The sequence below is a fragment of the Psammomys obesus genome, unplaced genomic scaffold (assembly GCF_907164565.1).
Source record: "Psammomys obesus unplaced genomic scaffold, mPsaObe1.curated_primary_1811, whole genome shotgun sequence".
In the NCBI taxonomy this organism is placed as follows: Eukaryota; Metazoa; Chordata; class Mammalia; order Rodentia; family Muridae; genus Psammomys; species Psammomys obesus.
Genome location: NW_026595981.1, coordinates 21,748,325 through 21,767,899, shown reverse-complemented (window position 1 = coordinate 21,767,899; position 19,575 = coordinate 21,748,325). Strand labels below are relative to the sequence as shown.

Genomic DNA, 19,575 nt, shown 5'->3' with positions numbered 1-19,575 from the left:
TACCAGTGAGGGGAGGAGGCCCTGAGGGGGCCCTGAGATGGAGTGGGGTCCAAGGGAGGGAAGGTAGGGTATTACCCTGATTCAGAGCCCCCAGCCCACAGGAATTCTCCAATACTGGAGTACTGTTCTGTTTTTTTTTTTTTTTTTTTTTTTTAAAGTTAACCATTCATGCCCTGGAAAAGGACCCGAGTTGGTGAAAAGGTACCAGGTACAAGAGCTCTGAGCTCCTGCTCTGGTTCTGACCATTGCTCCTGTCCTTGCCTTTTGCTGCCCCAGGTCCAGAGGAAGAAGTGACAGACAGGTTAGAAAGACTGATATCTCGATCTCTCTCTCTCTCTCTCTCTCTCACACACACACACACACACACACACACACACACACGCGCGCTCTGTGGAGTCAGGCAGCTCCCTCTCCCCACCCTCGGCACTCCTCAAGCCAATAGTGCAAAAAGGGGCAGGACACCAAGGACAGCAAGGGACTTCCCGCGCCCAGCCCCATCATGAGGCCAAGAGGTGCTATCCTGCCCTTCCTCAGCCCCCCACATCTGTAGGCTTTTCCAAGCTCAGCTTGTGACCCTCAGTGGGGAGGGATGATGAGAAACAGTCAAAGGGATAGATCCCTTCTGCTGGGAGGAAACTGAAGGTCATGCGGGACCAGCCCTTTTTCCATAAGCAATCTCCACATACGGGTAGGCCCGGGACCCACCCTTCACCTTCCCCATTCAAGTGCTGACTGGTTCATGTTGTAGGTCCAACCAACCCTCCACTTCTTATGCATGACCTACTTTGCTCTTTGGGGGGCCCTAGGCATCTGCAGAGGACGGGGCTCCTGGGCAGGCTTGGAGCCTGGCCTCCCCGATCCTCTCTCCTGAAGCAGCCAGTGCGGTGTGGGCATGGGCCCGGTGGAAGGGCTCTCCTCCAGTCTCTCTCCTCAGCACCTGGAACGCCCACCACATACTCCCTGGGAATCTGCACAGGCTCTGGGCCTGGCTCTCCAGAGTCTGGGCCCAGGTGCCACTCCAGGCAAGGACCCTCAAGCCATGTAGGGATCAGGAGGGGCCGGGTAGCGTTAGCCTTTTTCCTGGCTGGCTGAGGCTCCTTTGTCAGCAGTCTGGAAAACAGAAAGGAAGGCTCTGAGTGTTGGAGACACCTTGCCCTAATAATACCCAGCTAGGACCAGCTCCCGAGAATGGAAAAGGAGGCTGAGAAAAGCAGAGGATGAGCTGGCCAGGCCTCAGACCAGAGTGTGCTGTGCGGAGGAGTGAGGAAGTGCCTAGCTGTGCCCGCTGATGACTTCTTGAGCTCAGGCTAGCCATCCAAGGAAGGAAGGCCTAACTCAGATGGCCATCTTTTTCTAACTGCTGTACATAGAAATGTCTTTTCTAATTACTCCTCCCACTGGAAAGCCGGCTTCTTCTTTTTTTTAAAGGAATTTTATGCAAAAACAAAGCAAAGCATTCCTTTAGTGTGTGTGTGTGTGTGTGTGTGTGTGTACAGTAAAGGACAATTTTCTGGAGTCAGTTCTCTCTCTCCGAATGAGGGTCCCTGGGATGAAACTCAAATCATTGGGCTTGGTGGTAATCACTTAAAAAACAAAACAAAACAAAACACTGAAGCACCTCACCAGGCCAGACAGCTGTTTTCTAAGTGGCCCTTTTCTTATGGGTACCTGCTCAGGGGCCTTTTTTCCCTCTGAAGGAGGGAGCCCCATTGGGAGCCGAGGTCTTGCTGTCTGGAGCGGGCTGCCTGGGTGACCTAGGGGCCGCCGCTGCCTCCCACTCTGGAAGAATCTGATGCTGTTGTGCCCCTCCTCCTCCGCTTGTCCCACAGGAATAAAGGGAAGCCCCGGGGCCCCTACTCACCCCTCCTTTGGGGCCATTCCCACTGGCATCTGCCCCAGGAAGGCTGAGAAAGGGATTGGTCTGGGCAGTGAGGACTGGTGGTCCGCCGGCTGCCGCTACTGCTGCGGCCGCAGCCGCCGCAGCCATGAGACTTGTATTGCTGCCGAGGGAAGGGGCCACCAGGGCTCCAGCAGGCAGCAGGGGTGGGGCTGATGCTGTGGGCAGCAGGCCAGGGGTGCCCGCGGACAGCAGCGGGGTGGAGCTTCCGGCCAGCAGACTGGCCATGGGCAGCTGGGAGCCCCCGGCCATCTGCAGCCGCTGCAGCTCCCGTTTCTGCTGAATCTGCTGGATCATCTGGTAGACCACAGTCTGGTGCTCCTGCAAGGACAGACTGCTCATTGGCAGGGGGCTCCTGCTGTCTCTCCCCAGGGCTGCCTGCCTGGCCAGACCAGGGCCCCTCATCCCATGACAGGGAGACAATCAGGGGTTTATCTCTACCTTCACATTCTGGGCCTCCGTCTCCCATCTGGACAAGAAAATAACTATGCATGGAGGTAAACATTTGTCAGCTGTACCTGGGCAAGTGCATTTCTGGCCCTGCCCTCTGTCAGGCCCTCAGTCCTGAAGATAACCACAATGCCACTCCAAATGGAAAGGCACTAAAACTGTGACAACAATCTCCAGGAGGCAGAGGCAGGCGGATCTCTGAGTTCAAGGCCAGCCTGATCTACAAAGCGAGTCTAGGACAGCCAAGGCTACACAGGGAAACCCTGTCTCAAAATATTTAGTATCGAAACTGGTTTGTGGGCTGGGTGTGGTGGCACTCAAAAGGCAAAGGCAGAGAGAGGCAGGAGGATCTTTTTGAGTTCAAGGCCAATCAGGGCCAGAGACAATGCCTCCAAAAGCCAAAAACATACAAAGAAGAAAACTGGTTTGTGGGCAAGAAAAATGACTCACTGGCTCCTCTTCTAAGAGGACCTGGCCTTGAGTCCTAGCAGCTACTGGGTAGCTTTCATCATTCTGTAACTCCAATTCCAGGGGATACAGTGCCCTCTTCTGGCCTCTGTGGGCACTGAAGACTGTGGTGCACATACACATAAAATAAAAATAGAACAGGAAAACAAAACACAGGAGGCAATCAATCAATAAATAAATAGATAGATAAATAAATAAATAAATGTTTGCTTTCGACTGCCATACCTGACTATGTTTTCTATAATTTTAAAAGGGATTTATTTTCATATTAATAGGCAAAAATATCCTCCATGTCTCAAAAACCAAATTTGTCAGAGTTTATCTTAAGAAATCTTGTTCCTAGTTTTATTCCCATACAGTAATCAGTTAAATTGCTTCTCTTGTTGAATAATTTTTTTTTTTGAAATCACATTTATTTGGCTGGGCAGTGGTGGCACATGCCTTTAATCCCAGCATGTGGGAGGCAGAGGCAGGCAGATCTTTGAGTTTGAGGCCAACCTGGTCTACAGAGCGAGTTCCAGGACAGCCAGAGCCACACAGAGAAACCCTGTCTCCAAATAAACAAAAAACCACCACCAACAAAACAAATAATACATAAATAAATGAATTACATTTATTTATTTAGTGTGTTAGTCAGGGGGTGCAAGTCCAGGTCAGGAAGGCTGTTCTCCCCGCCCACCATGAGCTCCGGGGAGAAACTCAGGCCAACAGGACTTTCACCTGAGGAGGCATCTTAACAGCCTGTTCATTGTTTGGGGGTTTCTGTTTTGTTTCTTTAAGAGAGCAGTCTTACTCTGTGGTCTTGGATAGACTGAAACTTGTTATGTAGTCCAGGCTGGCCTTGAACTCATAGCCATCCTCCAGCCTCAGCTGCCAAAATGCTTAGATTACTGGAATACGGCACACAGCGTACCCAGCAACTGCTGTCTGTTTATTTGCCTTGCTGGAGCTACAGATAAGGACCTAATGCGCACTGTGCCACCAAGCCACGCCCAAGCTTCATTCCCTCATTTTCACAGGGGAAACCACTTCTCTCCAAAGACGAAAAGAGCACAACAGGGGTGACAGACCGGAGAAGTTGGGTGAAAGAATGTCACCTGCTCAGATACCATCCCCTAAAGACTTGGGGGGGGGCAAGGACTGCAAAGCTCAGTTACTTGACCTGCCACCTCCAGACTCAGGGCCTCAAAGCAGCCCTTACCCAATGCCTAGGAAGCTCTCAAAACAGTCTTTTGTCTCCTAACTGCCCACAAACCCCACAGGCCCAACCCACCAGCCTGCAGGCAACTCCCTGGGTGGCTTCGTTCTTGGAGGTGGGCAGTGTGGGTGGAGCTGGGCAGGGGTGACAAGGGAGGGGACACTCACTGGGGTTAGCTGTGGAGAGGCCAGGAGCTGCTGGAGCTGCTGCAGCTGCTGCTCTTGCTGCTGAAGGAGGTGTCTCTGCTGCTCTGTCAGGCTGAGGCAGGGATAACACAGACGAGGGGTTGCAGAGGAGTGTACCCCACACCCAGGAGCCCCCAGACGCCCGCCCTCAGGTCCAGGAAGATGGACATGGTTAAGATCTTGTCCCCTGGACTATTCCTGTCCAGATACACCCAGGGCTAAAGTTTTGGGAGCCCCTAAAGTCAACACACTGCCAGGACTGTAAATCCTATAGGGCCAGGAGTCATTTTTTTTTTCCTTTGGGGGAACAAGGGGTATTGAGGGCAATCCCTCCCACATCCAGCCTCCCATTCCCTTCCATGGGGTTGTTTTCCCTCACCTGTTGAGACAACCTGGCAGTTGAAGGGTTGAGGCTCCGCCAGCCTGGCTCAAGCCCGCAGGGTTGGGAGCAGCAGCCCCATTCAACCCCCCCAGAAGCCCATTGAGGGGCAGACTCCCGCTGCCCGCCAGCCCACCCAACACCTCGGCCATCGGCATGGTCCCCAGCCCCGCTGCTCCGGGTGCCCGGCCCAGCCCATTCTGTGGCTGAGGCGGAAGCTGGGCGGGGGCCCCAGGTAGGGCCAAGGGCAGAGTAGCAGGGCTCTGCTGGAGCAGGGGCAGCGGTGGGGGCGTGCTGTGGAAGGAGAGCGATGAGCTGCTGCGGCTCGGGCAGCCTGAGTGTGGGTCCTGGGGAGGGAGGGGGAAGGGACAGGTCAGAGGGCAGAGGGCCAGAGTGGCCTTTCTGGTCCCCAGCCCAGTACCCACCAGCATTCTCCCTCAGCAAAGGCCCCTAAGCCCGCAGACAGTCTAGAGAAACAGCGAGGCCCAGGGATAAAGGGTAAAGAGCCCTGCAGTTTTCGTAGATCACATTTACCGGCCACTTCTGGGGGCCTATCACCCTTCGTTCCTCTGGCTTGATGACAAACAATGGTAACGGCAGTGGTTTTCCAAGGGAGCCAGGTCCAGGGCTGGTACTTGACCTGTACTACCTCGCTGTTTCCAATTTATGGCTAAAGCCATTGACTGTAATGGTTCAGGCACTCTGCAGCCAAGAGCCATAGAACCCTCACTAGACAAGAGGCTCAGGTTCAGATACCATGCCCAAGACTCAACAGCTTGGATGTTTTACCCTGGGTTCAACACCTCTGCCTTAGTTTACATATGTGTGAACTAGAGATGACCAGGATATCCCTTCTACAAGGTCATCTTGAAAGGCTAGAGCAACTCACTCTTTTAAGTTTCAGGCTTGCAACAAGTGTTACTTCTATGACTGTGACCGCCCCAAGTCACAGTTAGTAAGTGGCAGAGAAGAAACAAGCGCCCGGTTTGTTTGGTTCCAATAATAACCACAACATAACAATAGCCAAGTGCTATTCCAACCGCCAACAATTACACAGGATTAGTGTGCAGGACGCACTGTAATAAACCCTTCACAGACGCTTCAATGCGCTTTCCCAAGACGGCCTTCCCTCGTGCTCCCTCAGCCCTTAATTGAGCTCATCTTTCTATTTCCCTTTTGCCACTATTGGTTGTTTTCTGGGGCTCAGGCCACCTTCAGGGGGATGGAGTCTGCTTAGCCAGGGCTGTGCACTAAGAGGGCGTCTCACACGCGCTACTTTAAAAAATAATAATGACTATGAAGAGAACCAATTACTCGGGTAATCCCTTCTTTACTGGCCGGCCTCCAACAGCTGCTAGGTAGTACCTAGACCAAAGTGCCCCCCTCCAGTCCCTCCTCCCCATCCCCTCTTTGCAGCGCCCACCTCGGAAGACGTGGACAGGGAATTGTCCAGGCCAAGGCTGTTCTTCCCCGGAGGACTCTTGCTGGTGCTCAAGGAGTCAGTGCTGCCAGCTAAAGGAGGGGACACGGGAGCTACAATGGAGCCGGTTCAAGCCGAGAGGCAGCCATTCTTCACCCCAACCCTGGGGTTGGATCCCCTCACCTTGAGGGAGCAGGCCATAGGGCCCCGGGACAGGGCCATTTGTGGCCGGCAGGGCAGCAGGCAGGGCGGGGAAGGGTACGGAGAGCTGCACATTGAGAATCTGCAGTCGCTCCTTCTTGGCTGTGAGGCTGAGGATCTGCTCCTGCAGCCGCTGGTTTTCCTTCTGCAGCGCATGCAGGGCCTTCAGCATCTCCACAACTTCAGAGAGAGGAGGAGCCAGGGTTTAGCGAACTGTGCAGCAAGGAGGCAGGCCGGTGGGAGGTACAGGGTCTGGAGGGAAAAGGTGACCCAGATCTCCTCCTGGGGGAGGCTGGTCCCGCTGGCGGTAAGGAGGGTCTGAGACTACAGGGCTTTGAGGGCTGTGGGAGGGCCCTGGTGCGCCACAGAGATGGAGGAGAGAGAGTGCAACCTGGGGTTTGGTTAAGATCTGTGCCAGAAGGCCAGGAGGGAGACTGCCCAGAGCTCCACGCGGGCAAGATTAAAGATGAGCCCTGAGGCCACAGGGAAAGCAGGGAGGGGTGGCTGGGACAGGCCTCCCACCCCTGTGTGCCCCTGCTCACTGTTGACGCCAGCCTCTCCATCACCCTGCTTCTCCAGCAGCTGCTCCATATTAGTTGTTCCAGGGGCCGTGGAGTCTAACTGGCCAGCCCCACAGGGCGCTGCTGCCGTCTGCTCGAAGAGTGCAGGGAGGCTGCTGATAGGAGACCTGGGGCCAGAGGACGGATGGGTTCAGGCTCATGTAGCACGGATTCCAGCCCCACCCGCTCCCACCCCGCCTCCCTCCTCCAAGGCGCACCCTCCCTCACATGGACGAGAGACTCTCCTGGGGGGAGGTCCCGTGACACCGGAAGCTGCAGTCTTCTAGGTCTGGCTCTTGGAAGGAGAAGGGATGGCAAGGATCAGGAGGGAAGGGGGGCTCTCTGCCTCAGGGGCCTCCCTGGAAAGTCGGTGCTGCTCCTAGGACCTCAACACTGACCCCACTTTCTTCAGGAATCCCCAGTCCTAGCCTGGTGGCACCCCCACCTCAGGAACACCCTCTTCTCCTGCTGCCTGCCTCCAGATCTTCCAGACACTGAGGTGGTGACAAACCTGGACCAACTGAGCCCGACACTGGCTGTGTGACCTTGAGGGGGTAGCTCAAGGGTCTCTACAGTGATGATTATTAGGAAGATTAAAATAAGGTCATAAAAAGTGTTTAGCCGGCAAACCCTTAATCACTGTATTATCGTAATTAGCTCCGTTAGACTTTTTATAGTCACAAGCTCAGGTAAGAAAACCGTTGGCCGCAGAACCCTGGCTCTGGGTTACAGAAGACACACTGAGTCCTGACACTGAAGTCCGATTTGCTTTCTTTGAAAGCTTACCTGAGCTGGCAGCCTGCAGCTTAGCCCTAACCCCAGGCTGGCAGGCTGGGTGTCTGTTCAGCTCTCAGGGGCTGAATAGGCTGGAGGAAGATGAGGGAGCTTGCCTCCCACCCACTTAACTCCTAAATACCTGGAGAGCAGGAAGCCCAGCTGGCGGGACCTCTGTGAACCCCTGACTACAACTGGCACCTGATGGTCCGAACTGGCTTTGCTATTCCCTACCTACTGCTTCAAGCAAGTCTCTTCTGTGTGAGGGCGGTACTGCCAGGCCTGCCCCTGCACTGCTTTTCCTGTAAGGGGTCCCTTATGTGAAGTACATTTGTTTAGGCACAGTAAGCAACAGCCAGGCCAGAGGGAGGGGGCCCTCATGCTTTCCACAGCCACGTCCTTCAGAACAAAGGGGAACAGGAGCAGGGGCCAGCATACCTGTGTGGCTGCTCTCAGCTTGGGTGAGGAGGGGGTTAACAGTGCCCATGGGGGTTCCAAAGATGTGGGAAGATGGGAGGCTGAAGGTAGAGCCGGCGAGAGAAAACACCTGTCGGGAGAAACGAACGCTATAGCCTCGTTCCTGCCCTCTGGGCTCTCGGATCTGACGTGGTTGAATACAGCTGTGCTGTGTGGTAGGAAACGGGGCACAGCAGAAGACCACAGAGGAGGTTCCGTCCCCAACCTGCCCAGGAGAGGAGCCAGGAACAGGGTCTCACCTGAGTGGTGGAGATGGAAGCAGAAGAGGGTGGGAGGGTGCTGGTGAAGGGGGAACGGCTGAGGCGGGGCAGGGCTGAGGTCCCTGGGGGGCCCAGCAGGCTGGAAGAGAGTGGGGTGCTGCAGACAGCCCGCAGCAGCCCTCCACCATGAGAGATGGGGTCTTTATTACTGGTATAGATGCCTGGAGGTACAAAGACACAGGGGAAACCCTATGGTCACCTTTTATCCCAGACTCCTCTTTGGTCAGTGGTGAAGCCTGGCCCTCTTCAGGGAACACAGCATGCCTAATACACAGCCTTGCTACCCTGCCTTACTCGGGGAAATCCTTAGCTTTTCTTATCCCTCCGTCACAACCCTGTAAGTCCTGCTGGTGTCTACTTCAACCTCTTCAAGCAGGAGCCATTTTAGGGGACATCTTAGGAGAAATGGGACACCTCTGCTCTGCCTTTTGCAACAGTTTCCACCTAACTATGTTTCCTCTAACTCTTGTTTAAGCCCCTACCCACTTACAGGACTGGCTGGATACAGGGGTCACTAACCTGCCCCCAGCAGAGGAGACTCGAGGCTCAAGCTGGGCAAGCTTCCTGAAGGCCCAAAGGTCCGGGAGGCCAGACCCCCGAGTCCGGAGCTGACCAGGGAGCCCCCGGAGAAGGGTGAGGCGGCAGTGGCAGTAAAGCCAGGCAACTGAGCCGAAGGGAGGGAGGCAGTCGGGCCTGTGGACCCCTCCTTGCCTCGATTCCCCTTGGGTCGGCCTGGCCCATGTCGGCTCCTCTTGCTGGCTTTGTGCTTCTTCTCCTTCAGGCCTGTCTCAGGGGCCTCCTCGGCAGGTCCAAGGGTGGCACTCAGTGCAGGCATCCGTTTATGGGTGCCCACTGAGGCCCCGGCCCCAGAACCATGGGGAGACTTATAGTCTCCGGGTGAGGGGGCTCGGGCCCGGCTGGAACTGGAGGTGGTGGAGAAGCGCATGATGGGTCCAAAGCCAGAGAAGACCACCTTCTGTTCGAAGAGGTCAGCCTTTGGGGGCTCAGGGGCCGTGGGTGAGGGAGGGGCTGGTGGAGTGGGGGCCGCGGGCTTGGAGTACTTGTCCTCCTCAGGCTGTTCCAGCTTGGGGAATGCTGCGAAGTCAGGAGAGCTCTGCAGAGATGAGGCTGCAGCAAAGGAGGGGAATTACTGCTGGACCACCACCCTGCTTCTCCACTAGCAGGAGGGAGAACACCAACTAGGAAATGAAGCCTGGCCTCCAGGCCAGCTCGACCTGCCTTTGTCCTAGGATGACACTCCCTGCCAGAAACAAAGCAGGAAAGAAAGCAACCCCCACCCATGGGCAAATTACTGTTACATTAGCACAGCCTAGGGACAGGTTCTCATGCATTAGCACAGGCTGGCCTCAAATTCAAGCAATCCTGCCGCTCCCAAATGCTGGGATTACAGGCCTTTGTGCCTGGAACTGATATATTGATGCTTTCAAGTGGCCCGTTTGACGTGAAAGTAGGGAACACTGCTCTGGAGCTGGAGGAGTGAGCCCCCCCCCACACAGAAACAGGAAGCTCTGGTTTAAGAGGAACGGGTGTGGGCTGAAGAGAGAGCTCAACAGTTTAAGTGCACTGACTGCTCTTCCAGAGTTCAATTCCCAGCACTCATGTGGTGGCTCACAACCATCTGTAACAGGATCTGACATAACCTGTCAATAACGGGATCTGATGCCCTCTTCTGGTGTGCAGAAAAAGCACCCACATACATTTAAAAAAAGCTCTCCAAAACAGAAAAGAGAAAAGAGGGAAGGGTGGAGAAAACAGCTGGGAAATGAGCCACTGACAGGGAATTCCCTGCCCTCCTCCTCCTCCTCAGTTTGTAAACACTGAGAGGAGTTATAGACCACCAGGCAAAGCCCCTTGCCACAACAGCACAGCTCAAGAGGCTCCCGCTCCCAGCCTCCTCCAGGACACCCATACTCACCTGCAGGCTGAAAAGGGGCCCCAGAGGAGGAGGAGGAAGAGGAAGAGGAGGAAGAGGAGGAGGCGGAGGTAAAACTGCTCACACCTTTCCCACTGCTCAGTTTCTTCCCCTTATGACTCAGGCCATGGCTGGAAGACTTTTTCCCCTTCGAGTCCCTGCTGCTCTCAGCGGCCTCCTGAGTGCTGGCCTCATGGTGGGAGGAAGTAGTAGCTGAGGAGACCTAAGAGACAGACAAAAAAACAGGCTCGTGGTCAGCTGCACAGTCCAGCTCTGCCTGACTAGGAATCCAGGGTGAAGGCATAGTCCCTGAGCTCAGTCGGGAGCCCTTTGTGAAAGCCTTCCAGGCAAGAAGCCCATGGGAGGCTCTAGAACACGGAAATGAGAAGGTAGCTGAAGAGTTCTAGGGAATGCCCTGAACCCAAGGTCTTCGCTCCAGGACCCAATAGAGACCAATCTACAACTCTCACCGACCTGTTCATCCTAGGCTCTGACCTTAAGGCTGTGCTGGTCTTGGGCCCTCAGGCTCTTACCATTCACAAGCCACCTGGCTCTGGCCCACCTCTGACTGCTGTAAGCTCTTGCTGGATACCTGGGCCTGCGCATCAACCCTCCACGAGGCAGCCTGTCTTTGCTCCTCCAACATCCAGCTAGGAAGCCTCCCCTACACACCTCGGCGAATGACCCATTCAGTCTTGCTCTGAGGCCACTGGGAACCACGCCTGCATGACAACAGTGTCCACGCTGGCCTGAAGTAAACTATCCCACGTCTGAGGTGCAGTAAATAACCGGGGAGGGCAGGGTGTTGGGAAGTATTACAGGAGCACAGCTGTGGGCACAGACAGCTCTGCCCTCCTCACCAGGCTAGACCTAGCTCAGCAGCAGCATCTTCAGGGGCCTACTGGGAATCCTGGGCAGAGGTCTGGGACACAAGGAATTCTGATGGCAGTGGCTGCTACTGTTACCTAGCAAAGACACAGCTCTTAGCCGGACACAGCGGCACTCAGGGGAGGCAGAGGCAGGCAAATCGTTGTTGAGTTCGAGGCCAACCCGGTCTACAGCCAGAGAGCCAAGGCTACACAGAAAAAATGTGTCTCAAAAAGCCAAAACAAACAAGAACAGCCCTTCACGCCAGACTACTTTGGTTCAAAACTTTCCTGTTTACTTGCTGTGTGCTTTTAAACAAATTATGTGCCTTCTGTGTCGCTGCTTCACTTATTCTTTTTTAAAGATTTATGTATTGTGCATTAGTGTTTTACCTATCTGTGCTTTCTGTACGTCTGTGCGAAGGTGTCAGATGCCCTGGACCTGGAGTTACAGACAGTTGTAAGCCGCCACCTGGGTACTAGGAATTGAGCCTGGACCTTTGGAAGAACAGCCAGGGCTCTTAACCACTGAGCCATCTCTGCAGACCCTCTGCTCCACTTATTAAGTGGACGTGGCATCTACCACACTGGGTTATATTGAGGAATAAATCAAACCCTCCCCATGTCCCTTCTCTGGTTCTGAAGACAGTCTGGCCTTTATGTCTTTGCGCCTCAAGTACCAGGGAAGGAAATTTTTTTTTTTTTTTTTTTTTTTTTTTGGGGTGGATACCAGGTATTCAAATTGTGCTCAAAGAACAAATGAGGGGGAAATGGGAGCCACCCCGTGCGGCTACCCCTCCCTGGGTGGAGGCACCATCTCTGTCTTCCTTTGTTCTTTTCAGCAGCTGGAGTTCTGAAGGGAGCCAGATGTGGTTCGAAAAGCCATGGAAGAGAGGAGCTGGGGGAAGGGGAGCTTAGATGTTGGGAATACGCAAAACTCTACAGCATGTCCTCCAAGGGTTACCCCGTTGGTAGGAGGCCTCCTGCGTCTCTCTACCTGCCTGTAGGCTCCTGAAAAGGTCGGGCGAGCTTTCCCAGGTGAGCCCAGGGAAGAGAAGCAGGAGGGGGGGTGGAGTGTTACTGGGGCAGTTGCCACAGCGACATCACCCTGGAAACACGATACCTGAGCCTCCCGCTAAGATGCCCAGTGCCCTGCCAACCACGTGAGGGAGCAGAGGTGTCTAGCAGTAATGGGACAGGAGGGAGGGCTTCCTGCAGCCCCCAGGGGATTCACGGGGTCTTCACTGGCTTGGATTAGCACTAGCCTAGGGTAGGGCCTGCCTGTTGCTCATTCAGATGCTACCCATTTCTAGAGACAAGCCTGCTGAGAAGGGCGGGGTGAAGAGGGATTTCAGGGTGCTGTCAGAAGCCTGGTTCCCACCCCCACTGCCACCCAGCATGAAGTGGGATCTAGACGTCTTCCTGGTGGTAGGAGCTCTTCTTCACCAATCCTGCGGGGCTAGGCCCCGGAACAAGGAAAACAAGGCTGAGGGCCACACATCTGCTCCCAGAGGACATGATCCCAATGCTGAGCCTCCTTCTATATGGCAGCTAGAAGGAAGGGAGGCATCCCACCTCACCCTCAAGATGTGGCAAGGCTTGCTGGCCAGAGCAGACTCTCTTAAGCTCAACTGGGTGGTGGTGAGAGGTGACACTGATCATGAGATTGTCCCAACAGGCCCCTGCTCAACCCTAACCCTTCACACTTGGTGCTTCCACACCTGCAGACCAGCACGCCCTGCATATTAACCATGAGCAGTGGTACCTTATCAGCAGTGGGAACCACAGGCGGGGGGAGGATGCTGGGGGGGGACTCAGGCCGCTTCTTGTGCTTCTGTTTAAGGCGCTCTTTGTCCTTTCGACTCTGGGGAGGAAGAGGTGACCAGATGTTAACTCAGGGGTTGCTGGGGGGAGGCTGACCATGGCCTGTAGATGCGCAGAACTGAACCTCTCTCAGGAGCGGGGCTCGGGGAGTCCTCTCCCTCCACAGAGGGTTGTAAGACTCCAGCTGGACAGGAGTGGCTCAGGCAAGATCCTCTGAGTGCCAAGAGCCCCTCCCCCCACCCTCCCTCTTGCTAAAAATAGCCTGTCCCATTATCGTGCCAGTGACAGAGCGCCACAGCCACATACACACACACACGAGCAGGCATTCACAAGGGTGTCCCTCCCGGAACGCACACTGAACAGAAGTGGGGACTCCGTGGAAGGGAGCACAAGGGGACAGACTGGAGATGTATGTAAACACGCAGGGCCACTAATCGGGGGTTGGGAGCACTGTTGTGTCATCAGGAACACAGGATACACAGAAGCAGGAGCCAGGCGGCGAGACCCCTGGGTCTCCAGCTCGACCAGCCTACACTTCGTTATCTCCGCCCTCAACCTCAGTGGCCTCAGGGGAAGGCCTAGGGACCTGGTGGTAGTCTCTGAAGCCAGGTGTGTGAGGGAGGGCAGGCCCTCACCTTCTTCTGGCCCTTCTCGTGGTGGGCAGGATGCTTCTCCTGCTGGGTAGATGGCGAGGCGGACCGGCTTCTCCTGCCAGTAAGGAAGCTGTTGCTGCCGCTGCTGCCACCTCCCCCTGTGCCACCTCCACCACCGCTGGTACCACTGCTGCTGCTGCCTCCACCGCTGCTGCCTCCTCCTGTACCTCCTCCTCCTCCCCCACTGGAGTGCCGGGATGTCTTCTGGAGGAGTGGAGAGGGGAGAGGGGGGAGGAAGAGATTGAGAGGAGTTGCCAAACCTTCCTTTCATTAGTTTAGAGAAGGTTCCTGAAGGTCGCACGATCCTAGGCCCAGTCCCTCTGCTGCTGCTGGTCACCCGTGTCACCCACGACACTCCGGTCAGCCTAGAAACCCTGCTGTTTCCCCAGCTGATTAACCCCTGTACAGACCCAACCATGGAGGCGCAGAAGAGGCAGGGGTCAGCCTCGGCCCCCGACAAGGGACAGTGGGGTTGGGAATGGATCTGGGCAGCTTGCTCGCCACTCCTACGCTCCACAGTACTCTCCGGGCAGTCTCGGGCAGACTGAACCACAGCTCATTTGCCAGCGCCTTCCCGGGTGCTGGTGGCACACGCCACGAGCAGGGACGCAGAGGCAGGGGCATCTCTAGGACTTTGAAGGCAGCCTGGTCTACAGAGCAAGTTCCAAGAAAGCCAGAGCTGTCTCGAAAAACAAAAGAAAAGTATGCAGGACACTCAGGAAGCCTTTACTCCCCGAGAACAGCACTTCTCCCTAGTCATCCTATGCCCCTCCCTCCCCCCTCAGTACTGCTTTCCCTCTGTCCAGCAGTATAGCTCTGTACAGAAAACCTGCCGCCCCCAACTGAGGGGCTGGGGAAACGAACACCAAGTTACTGCCCTGGGCTTGCTCTCCTGTGCCTGTTCTGATGGCTTTACCCATCCTAGGCTCACAGCTTCGCTCCACGCTCCCCAACTGATGGCAAAGCCTAAGATTGACTTCAGGCCTCAGCAGCTTGGGCCTTGCTCTTGCTTCACCAAGCTCCAGGTCTTCTCTCCCAGACCTCTTACACTCCTGGGCCCAGTCCACTCTGGATACCCACAGGGGCAGGCTTGGCCCTGCGCCCTCCACCTTGCCACCTGCCTAGGGACACCCATCAAATCTGAGCGTCTCTATCTACCTGATGCCACCTGCAAATGCAACAAACCTCCTGACCTTGTCCTAAGTCGCTATCAAACTCTGAAAGCATGGCGACTGTGTAATTTATGAGCAAAGCCAGGACACTGCCGAAAAGGGAAGGGGAACAATTAATCATTACACCAGGGCAACAGTCACAGACCAAGCTGGTCTGGGGCGAACCAGGGTGTGTACTCACCCCAGAGGCCAATCACCCCCTTCCAGACACCCCGAGGAATCCCCCCTCTCCACCCCTGGATCTTATTTCACATTCGCCTTCCGCTTCTTGGCCACTCTCACGCTTAGACGAGTCCACGTACGGTGACTCCAGCAGGCAGCCTCGGCCCTGTCACCCGCCCCCATCCTTGCAGCTGTCTCTCGACCCAGCTCCGTGGTTGATGGCAGGGTAATCTGCCCGTAACACAAATCTGATCGTGTTACTCTCCGGCTTAGGTGCTCTCCAAGCTGTGGCCTGGGGCACAGGGTCCTGGCTGCAGCCTACCTCCGGAGATACACCCCAGGCCGGGAAATCGCCAAGTCTGTTCAGCCATGAGATCTCCCTGCCTTAAAGTCATTACATGTCTGGGTCCATCAAACACCCTCCCCGGCTCCTGCCACCAACAGAGGCTCCTTCTCACCTTAGGGCTCTGTTTAACCCCTGGCATGGCCAGCTCCTGAGGGGCTTTCTGAAACCATTTGTTCCAAATCCCACCCACCAGCTGAGAGACAAGATACAGATAACCTTGGGGAAGTTTAATTTATGTCTCTGTGAAATGGGGCGCGTGCAAGCACACTAGGGGCTGAGGGAGAACTATGTAAGGTCAAGACACGTCATGAATGTGGCAGAAATACTGTCCCGGTAGGAGCTCTAATCCTACTCATCCTTCTGACTCTACCTAGCTCGACGATTCCCAGACTGGAGGGGTGTGTGTGTGTGTGTGTGTGTGTGTGTGTGTGTGTGTGTTGGGAACGGAAGTCTCTCTCCTAGCCTGGACTTGGAGATTTGATGGAGTTGATTTGCACCCCTCAGGCTGCAACCATTCCCTGTCATAGGCAGAGCTCCTCAAAGGCTGGGGATGGAGTCTTTCTACCTCCCAGCACCAAGTACAGGCAAGGCCCAGAGCCCGTGCGCCTGCCGCCAGCGGCAGGTGGGACTCACCATCTTGCTGAAGTGGTATTTGCAGTAGCCACAGTATTTAACGTTGTCCACCTCCAGCACCTCTTCCTCACACAGCAGGCCTGCCATCTGGGCACTGAGGAGAGGCAGCGTGGAAAGGTGGAGCCGCAAACCACAGCAGCCCCCACCCCCTTCCTCCTGGACCCAAGATCCAAGCTTGGCAGCGCCACCGCCTCTCAGGAGACAGTAGTTAGGGCGCTCCCAACCCAGCAGCCACCACCGTCCTCAGAGCAGGCGGGGACGGGGGTCTCACCAGGTGACGTGAAAAGCTTGTCGACATCCGTGGCGGTTACAGGTCATGCAGGCTCCTGAGGCGGCTTTGCTCTCCCGGCCCTGTTCCTCACAGATGTAACAGGTCTGCGGGGCACAGTACAATTGACCCCTCCTCCAGGGAACCCCACCTTGCCTGCTGAGGGGTCCTCTGGCCTCCCCTCAACTCTGTCCTGTCCCCCACCACCCAGATCAGTGCTCTCCGACAGAATTTTCTGCAGGGACAGCAAGGGGCTCTAACCTGTACAAGCTAAGCCAGCAGCCAGTAGTCACAGGGCCACAAAACCGTGAGACCCGAGGAAATGAACTGGGTGCTCACTCTAACACCTTTTTTTTTTTTTTTTTTTTTTTTATGTTGTATGTGAGAGTATCTGGCTAAGAGGGCACTGGACTGTTTCTCTGGAACTGGAGGGAACATGGTTGTGAGCTGTCATGCAGGTGCCTCCAGGAACTGAACCTGGATTAACCGAGTCATCTCTCCAGCCCCTGAGTATTCAGTGTTTCCACAACTTCTTGTAGCCAGCCGCCACGCTGGACAGCACAACCCTTGGTAAGGCCGAGATGCCAGCATCTACGTCGGCCTCGCTCCCTGACATGTCGGCTGCCCCGCTGCTGGACTCTGCACATGCTGCCTCTTTTTCATGGACCCTGGGACCAGCCATCCTCGAAGCCAGTTCTTTCTCATGCCCCAGGTGTCAGCCTAAACGTCTCCATCCTTGACCACCTTATACCCAAGCAAGCCTCACTCACTCTCTCAGCAGCCTCTCTGCCCATGCCTCGATTAACGGCAAGCGCTGGGTGCCTGCTGCACCGTCCCTGTCCTGTATTAGATAGGAATGCACTTCTGACTAGAGGCTACCCTCCACCTGTGCTACGTTGAGGGAGCTGACAGAGCTGTAGGACAAAGAAAGCAGCTCAGGCGTAGGTGCCCACCCATGTCCCAAGTTCCCCAAGAGCCCTCGAGAGCGTCACGGCGGCGCCCCAGGACCGCTGGCCGGGAGAGGGCTGCTGACCTTGTTGAAGCGATCATGAGGCACGTACTGCAGCACGATGGGCTCCATGGTGAGGACGTTGGCAAACTGCACCTCCGGGATGTAGAGGGCACACACCACGTGGGCCCAGCCTGGGGCAGTGTGGGGGCGGGCCTCAGCGGGGCGGCAAGCACAAGACCCCGCTCTTCCCAGCACCGAACTGGAGGCCGTGTGCCCTGCTTCCACCACCTTCCTGTACCAACCAGAGCAGGGAAAGCCAGCCTCCACCCCACACCTGCTCAGGGGGCCTGGCTGACCTCCTCAGGTGTTCAGGGTTCCCCTCACCTCCATTGTCAGTCCTCTTCAATGCCCCATCTTTGTGTGGGCACAGCTCACACCTCTGCCAATGCAAGGAGCACGGGGTTGGGGGGACTCTGCTGAGCCGGGCCCTCCCTGAACTCACTCATCCAAAAGGCCCCGAGACGACATAAGGTCTAGGTAGGGTGATGAGGGTGTAAAGGAAAGAGCCTTGGCCATGAGCTCCTCTAACTGCTGGAAACTGCGTAAGGGAGAACTCAAGGTTCATCATTAAAGCCCCTCTACTCCTGTGGCCTTGAAAACCTTTCATAATAAAAAGTTACAGGAAACACACACACACACACACACACACACACACAAATCAAAGCCCCCAAGACAGAGGTAGGGCAGAGCTGAGTGAGGAGCAGAGGGAGAGATGGGGCTGTGATAGGCAGCAGGAAACAGGAAATCCTGAGTGACAAGGCTGAGTCCTGTCCCAGCCTCAGGGTACCCTAGCTCAACCTGAAGGAGACGCTCAGGTATGGGACAGAGGAAAAGGAGAGCGCAGACTCAACTCACCACCCTGGCTGCTCGCTCCTGAGATTCACATTTCCTGCAGAACCAGGGTCCCGTTGGCACCTGGACGATGCCATAGCAAGCTAAGGGTGGGGGAGGAAAGTCACCGAGCAAAGCCGTCAGCCACTGGTTTGTTTTTTGTTTTTTTTTTTTTTTCCCCTACCCCGAGTAACTAGGGGCGGGGAAAGAGACTAAAACCAGTCCAGTAGGTGGGGCTACTCCCCAGACCCGGGGTCACTCTCTTGAAACAGGACCACAAGAAATGTCCAACAGCATAGGGCCAGCCTTCAATCACACAACCGAGCATTCCAAGCGGGCAAAAAGGTCTGACGGAGTCCTTGACCTTAAACTTCCAGAGATCCTCCATCCTCATCCCTCCCACCCCCTTTTTCCTGGACCAGTTTCCCGGCCTCTGCCCTGACCAGTCCCCTAGGCATCAGATCAAGAAATAGTCATGATTGTAACACGTTTTGTTGTTATGGGGGGGAGGGGGAAAATTTTCTTAAAGGGCCAGTAAGGGATGAGGCAAGGAAGTCGGGGGGGTTCAAGGACCTCATCTTCTGCCACTATCACAGGTACAGGTCAAAAAGTCAAAACTGAGAGCAGGTTAGGCGCAGGTACCCGGAGAAGAGTGGCGGGAAGAGCCCGCAGCCACAACAGTAAGGGTTGTCTCAGAAAGGGGGAGGGGGGGCGGTTGCCTGTGCCAGACAGGCGGAGATGCCAGCCTGCGCCCTCGGCAAGATTCCTTAAGGAGTTAACTCCCGAACCATGTGCTGCTGGGGGAAACTCCAAACCTCCCTCTCCTCCATTCCGGCCCCCGGTACAACCGCTCTCCCAGCCTCAGCTCTTCCCGGGAGGATTGCAGGAGTCCGTCCCTTCTCCCGTGGGACCCTTCTCCTCCCTTCCCAATTCCGCTCCTCCCAGCATCCGGAAGCGAAGGGGGATGACCCCCCCTTGACCTCTTCCTCCCAGAGCGGGAACCAAAATAAACCGGGCGGGACTTGGGGGGGGGGGGGAGAGAATACATCGCAGGTAAACATTCCCGGGACAGCCGGGACAACCGGCGGTGCGGGGCTCAGGGAGTTCACTCCATGCTCCCTGGACTGTCCCCAAAACTCCTTCAACTTGGGGTGGGGGGCGCGGGACTGGAACAATAGGCGAGAAAACAATGCCTGACCCGGTCCTGGAGGACCAGGCTTGGGGTGGGGGGGAGCCCACGCCGCCCTCCGCTTCAGGTGGGTGGGGGAGGGGCACGCGCCCCGGGAGGGCTCCGGAGGGCGCGGCCCAGGGCACCCCGGTGCGCGCACCGCCCCCGGGGTCCCGCAGCACCCCCCCCCCGCCGGCCGCCCCCCCCTCCCCACCTTACCTTGGTGGACGGCCACGCTACACGCGTGCCCATCGCAGTAGACCAGCGGGTTTTCGGCCCAGCCCCTCTCGTCCGAACATACGCAGCAGCCTCCTACCATCTCCTTCATACTCCCATGAGCTCCCTCCGGGGCTGGGGCTGGGGGCCGGCCGGCGTGGGTCGGGGGTCAGGGGGGGGAGGGAGGGAGCGGGGGCCGCGCGCCTCCTCGCCCCCTCCTCC

At 56.1% G+C, this 19,575-nt stretch overlaps 1 protein-coding gene across 2 annotated transcripts; it reads right to left on the bottom strand.

The window, feature by feature from the left end:
• On the bottom strand, positions 1-19,513 carry Mllt6 (MLLT6, PHD finger containing). 2 transcript variants are annotated; one of them, XM_055620083.1, is made up of 20 exons: positions 19,357-19,513; positions 17,994-18,073; positions 17,463-17,517; positions 17,160-17,269; positions 16,130-16,233; positions 15,859-15,952; positions 13,528-13,749; positions 12,834-12,932; positions 10,206-10,425; positions 8,789-9,397; positions 8,249-8,430; positions 7,971-8,079; positions 6,987-7,053; positions 6,741-6,886; positions 6,181-6,378; positions 6,001-6,089; positions 4,578-4,924; positions 4,181-4,271; positions 1,862-2,218; positions 1-1,110 (listed from the first exon to the last, which is right to left on the bottom strand). In XM_055620083.1, the coding sequence occupies exons 1-20, from the start codon at positions 19,463-19,465 to the stop codon at positions 1,069-1,071; spliced, it is 3,330 nt and encodes a 1,109-aa protein (XP_055476058.1). In that variant the 5' UTR covers positions 19,466-19,513; the 3' UTR covers positions 1-1,068. The 2 variants fall into 2 exon arrangements, with proteins under 2 accessions (XP_055476058.1, XP_055476059.1); XM_055620084.1 differs by having other exon boundaries at positions 10,290-10,425.
• Between the last annotated feature and the right edge of the window lie 62 nt (positions 19,514-19,575).

Coding starts and splice junctions, on each gene's coding strand:
- Mllt6 (XM_055620083.1), bottom strand. CDS start 19,465: ATGAAGGAGATGGTAGGAGGCTGCTGCGTATGTTCGGACGAGAGGGGC. Junction 17,270..17,462: donor GAAGAGGACTGACAATGGAG/GTGAGGGGAACC, acceptor ACACTGCCCCAG/GCTGGGCCCACGTGGTGTGT. Junction 12,933..13,527: donor ACGAGAAGGGCCAGAAGAAG/GTGAGGGCCTGC, acceptor CTTCCTCCCCAG/AGTCGAAAGGACAAAGAGCG.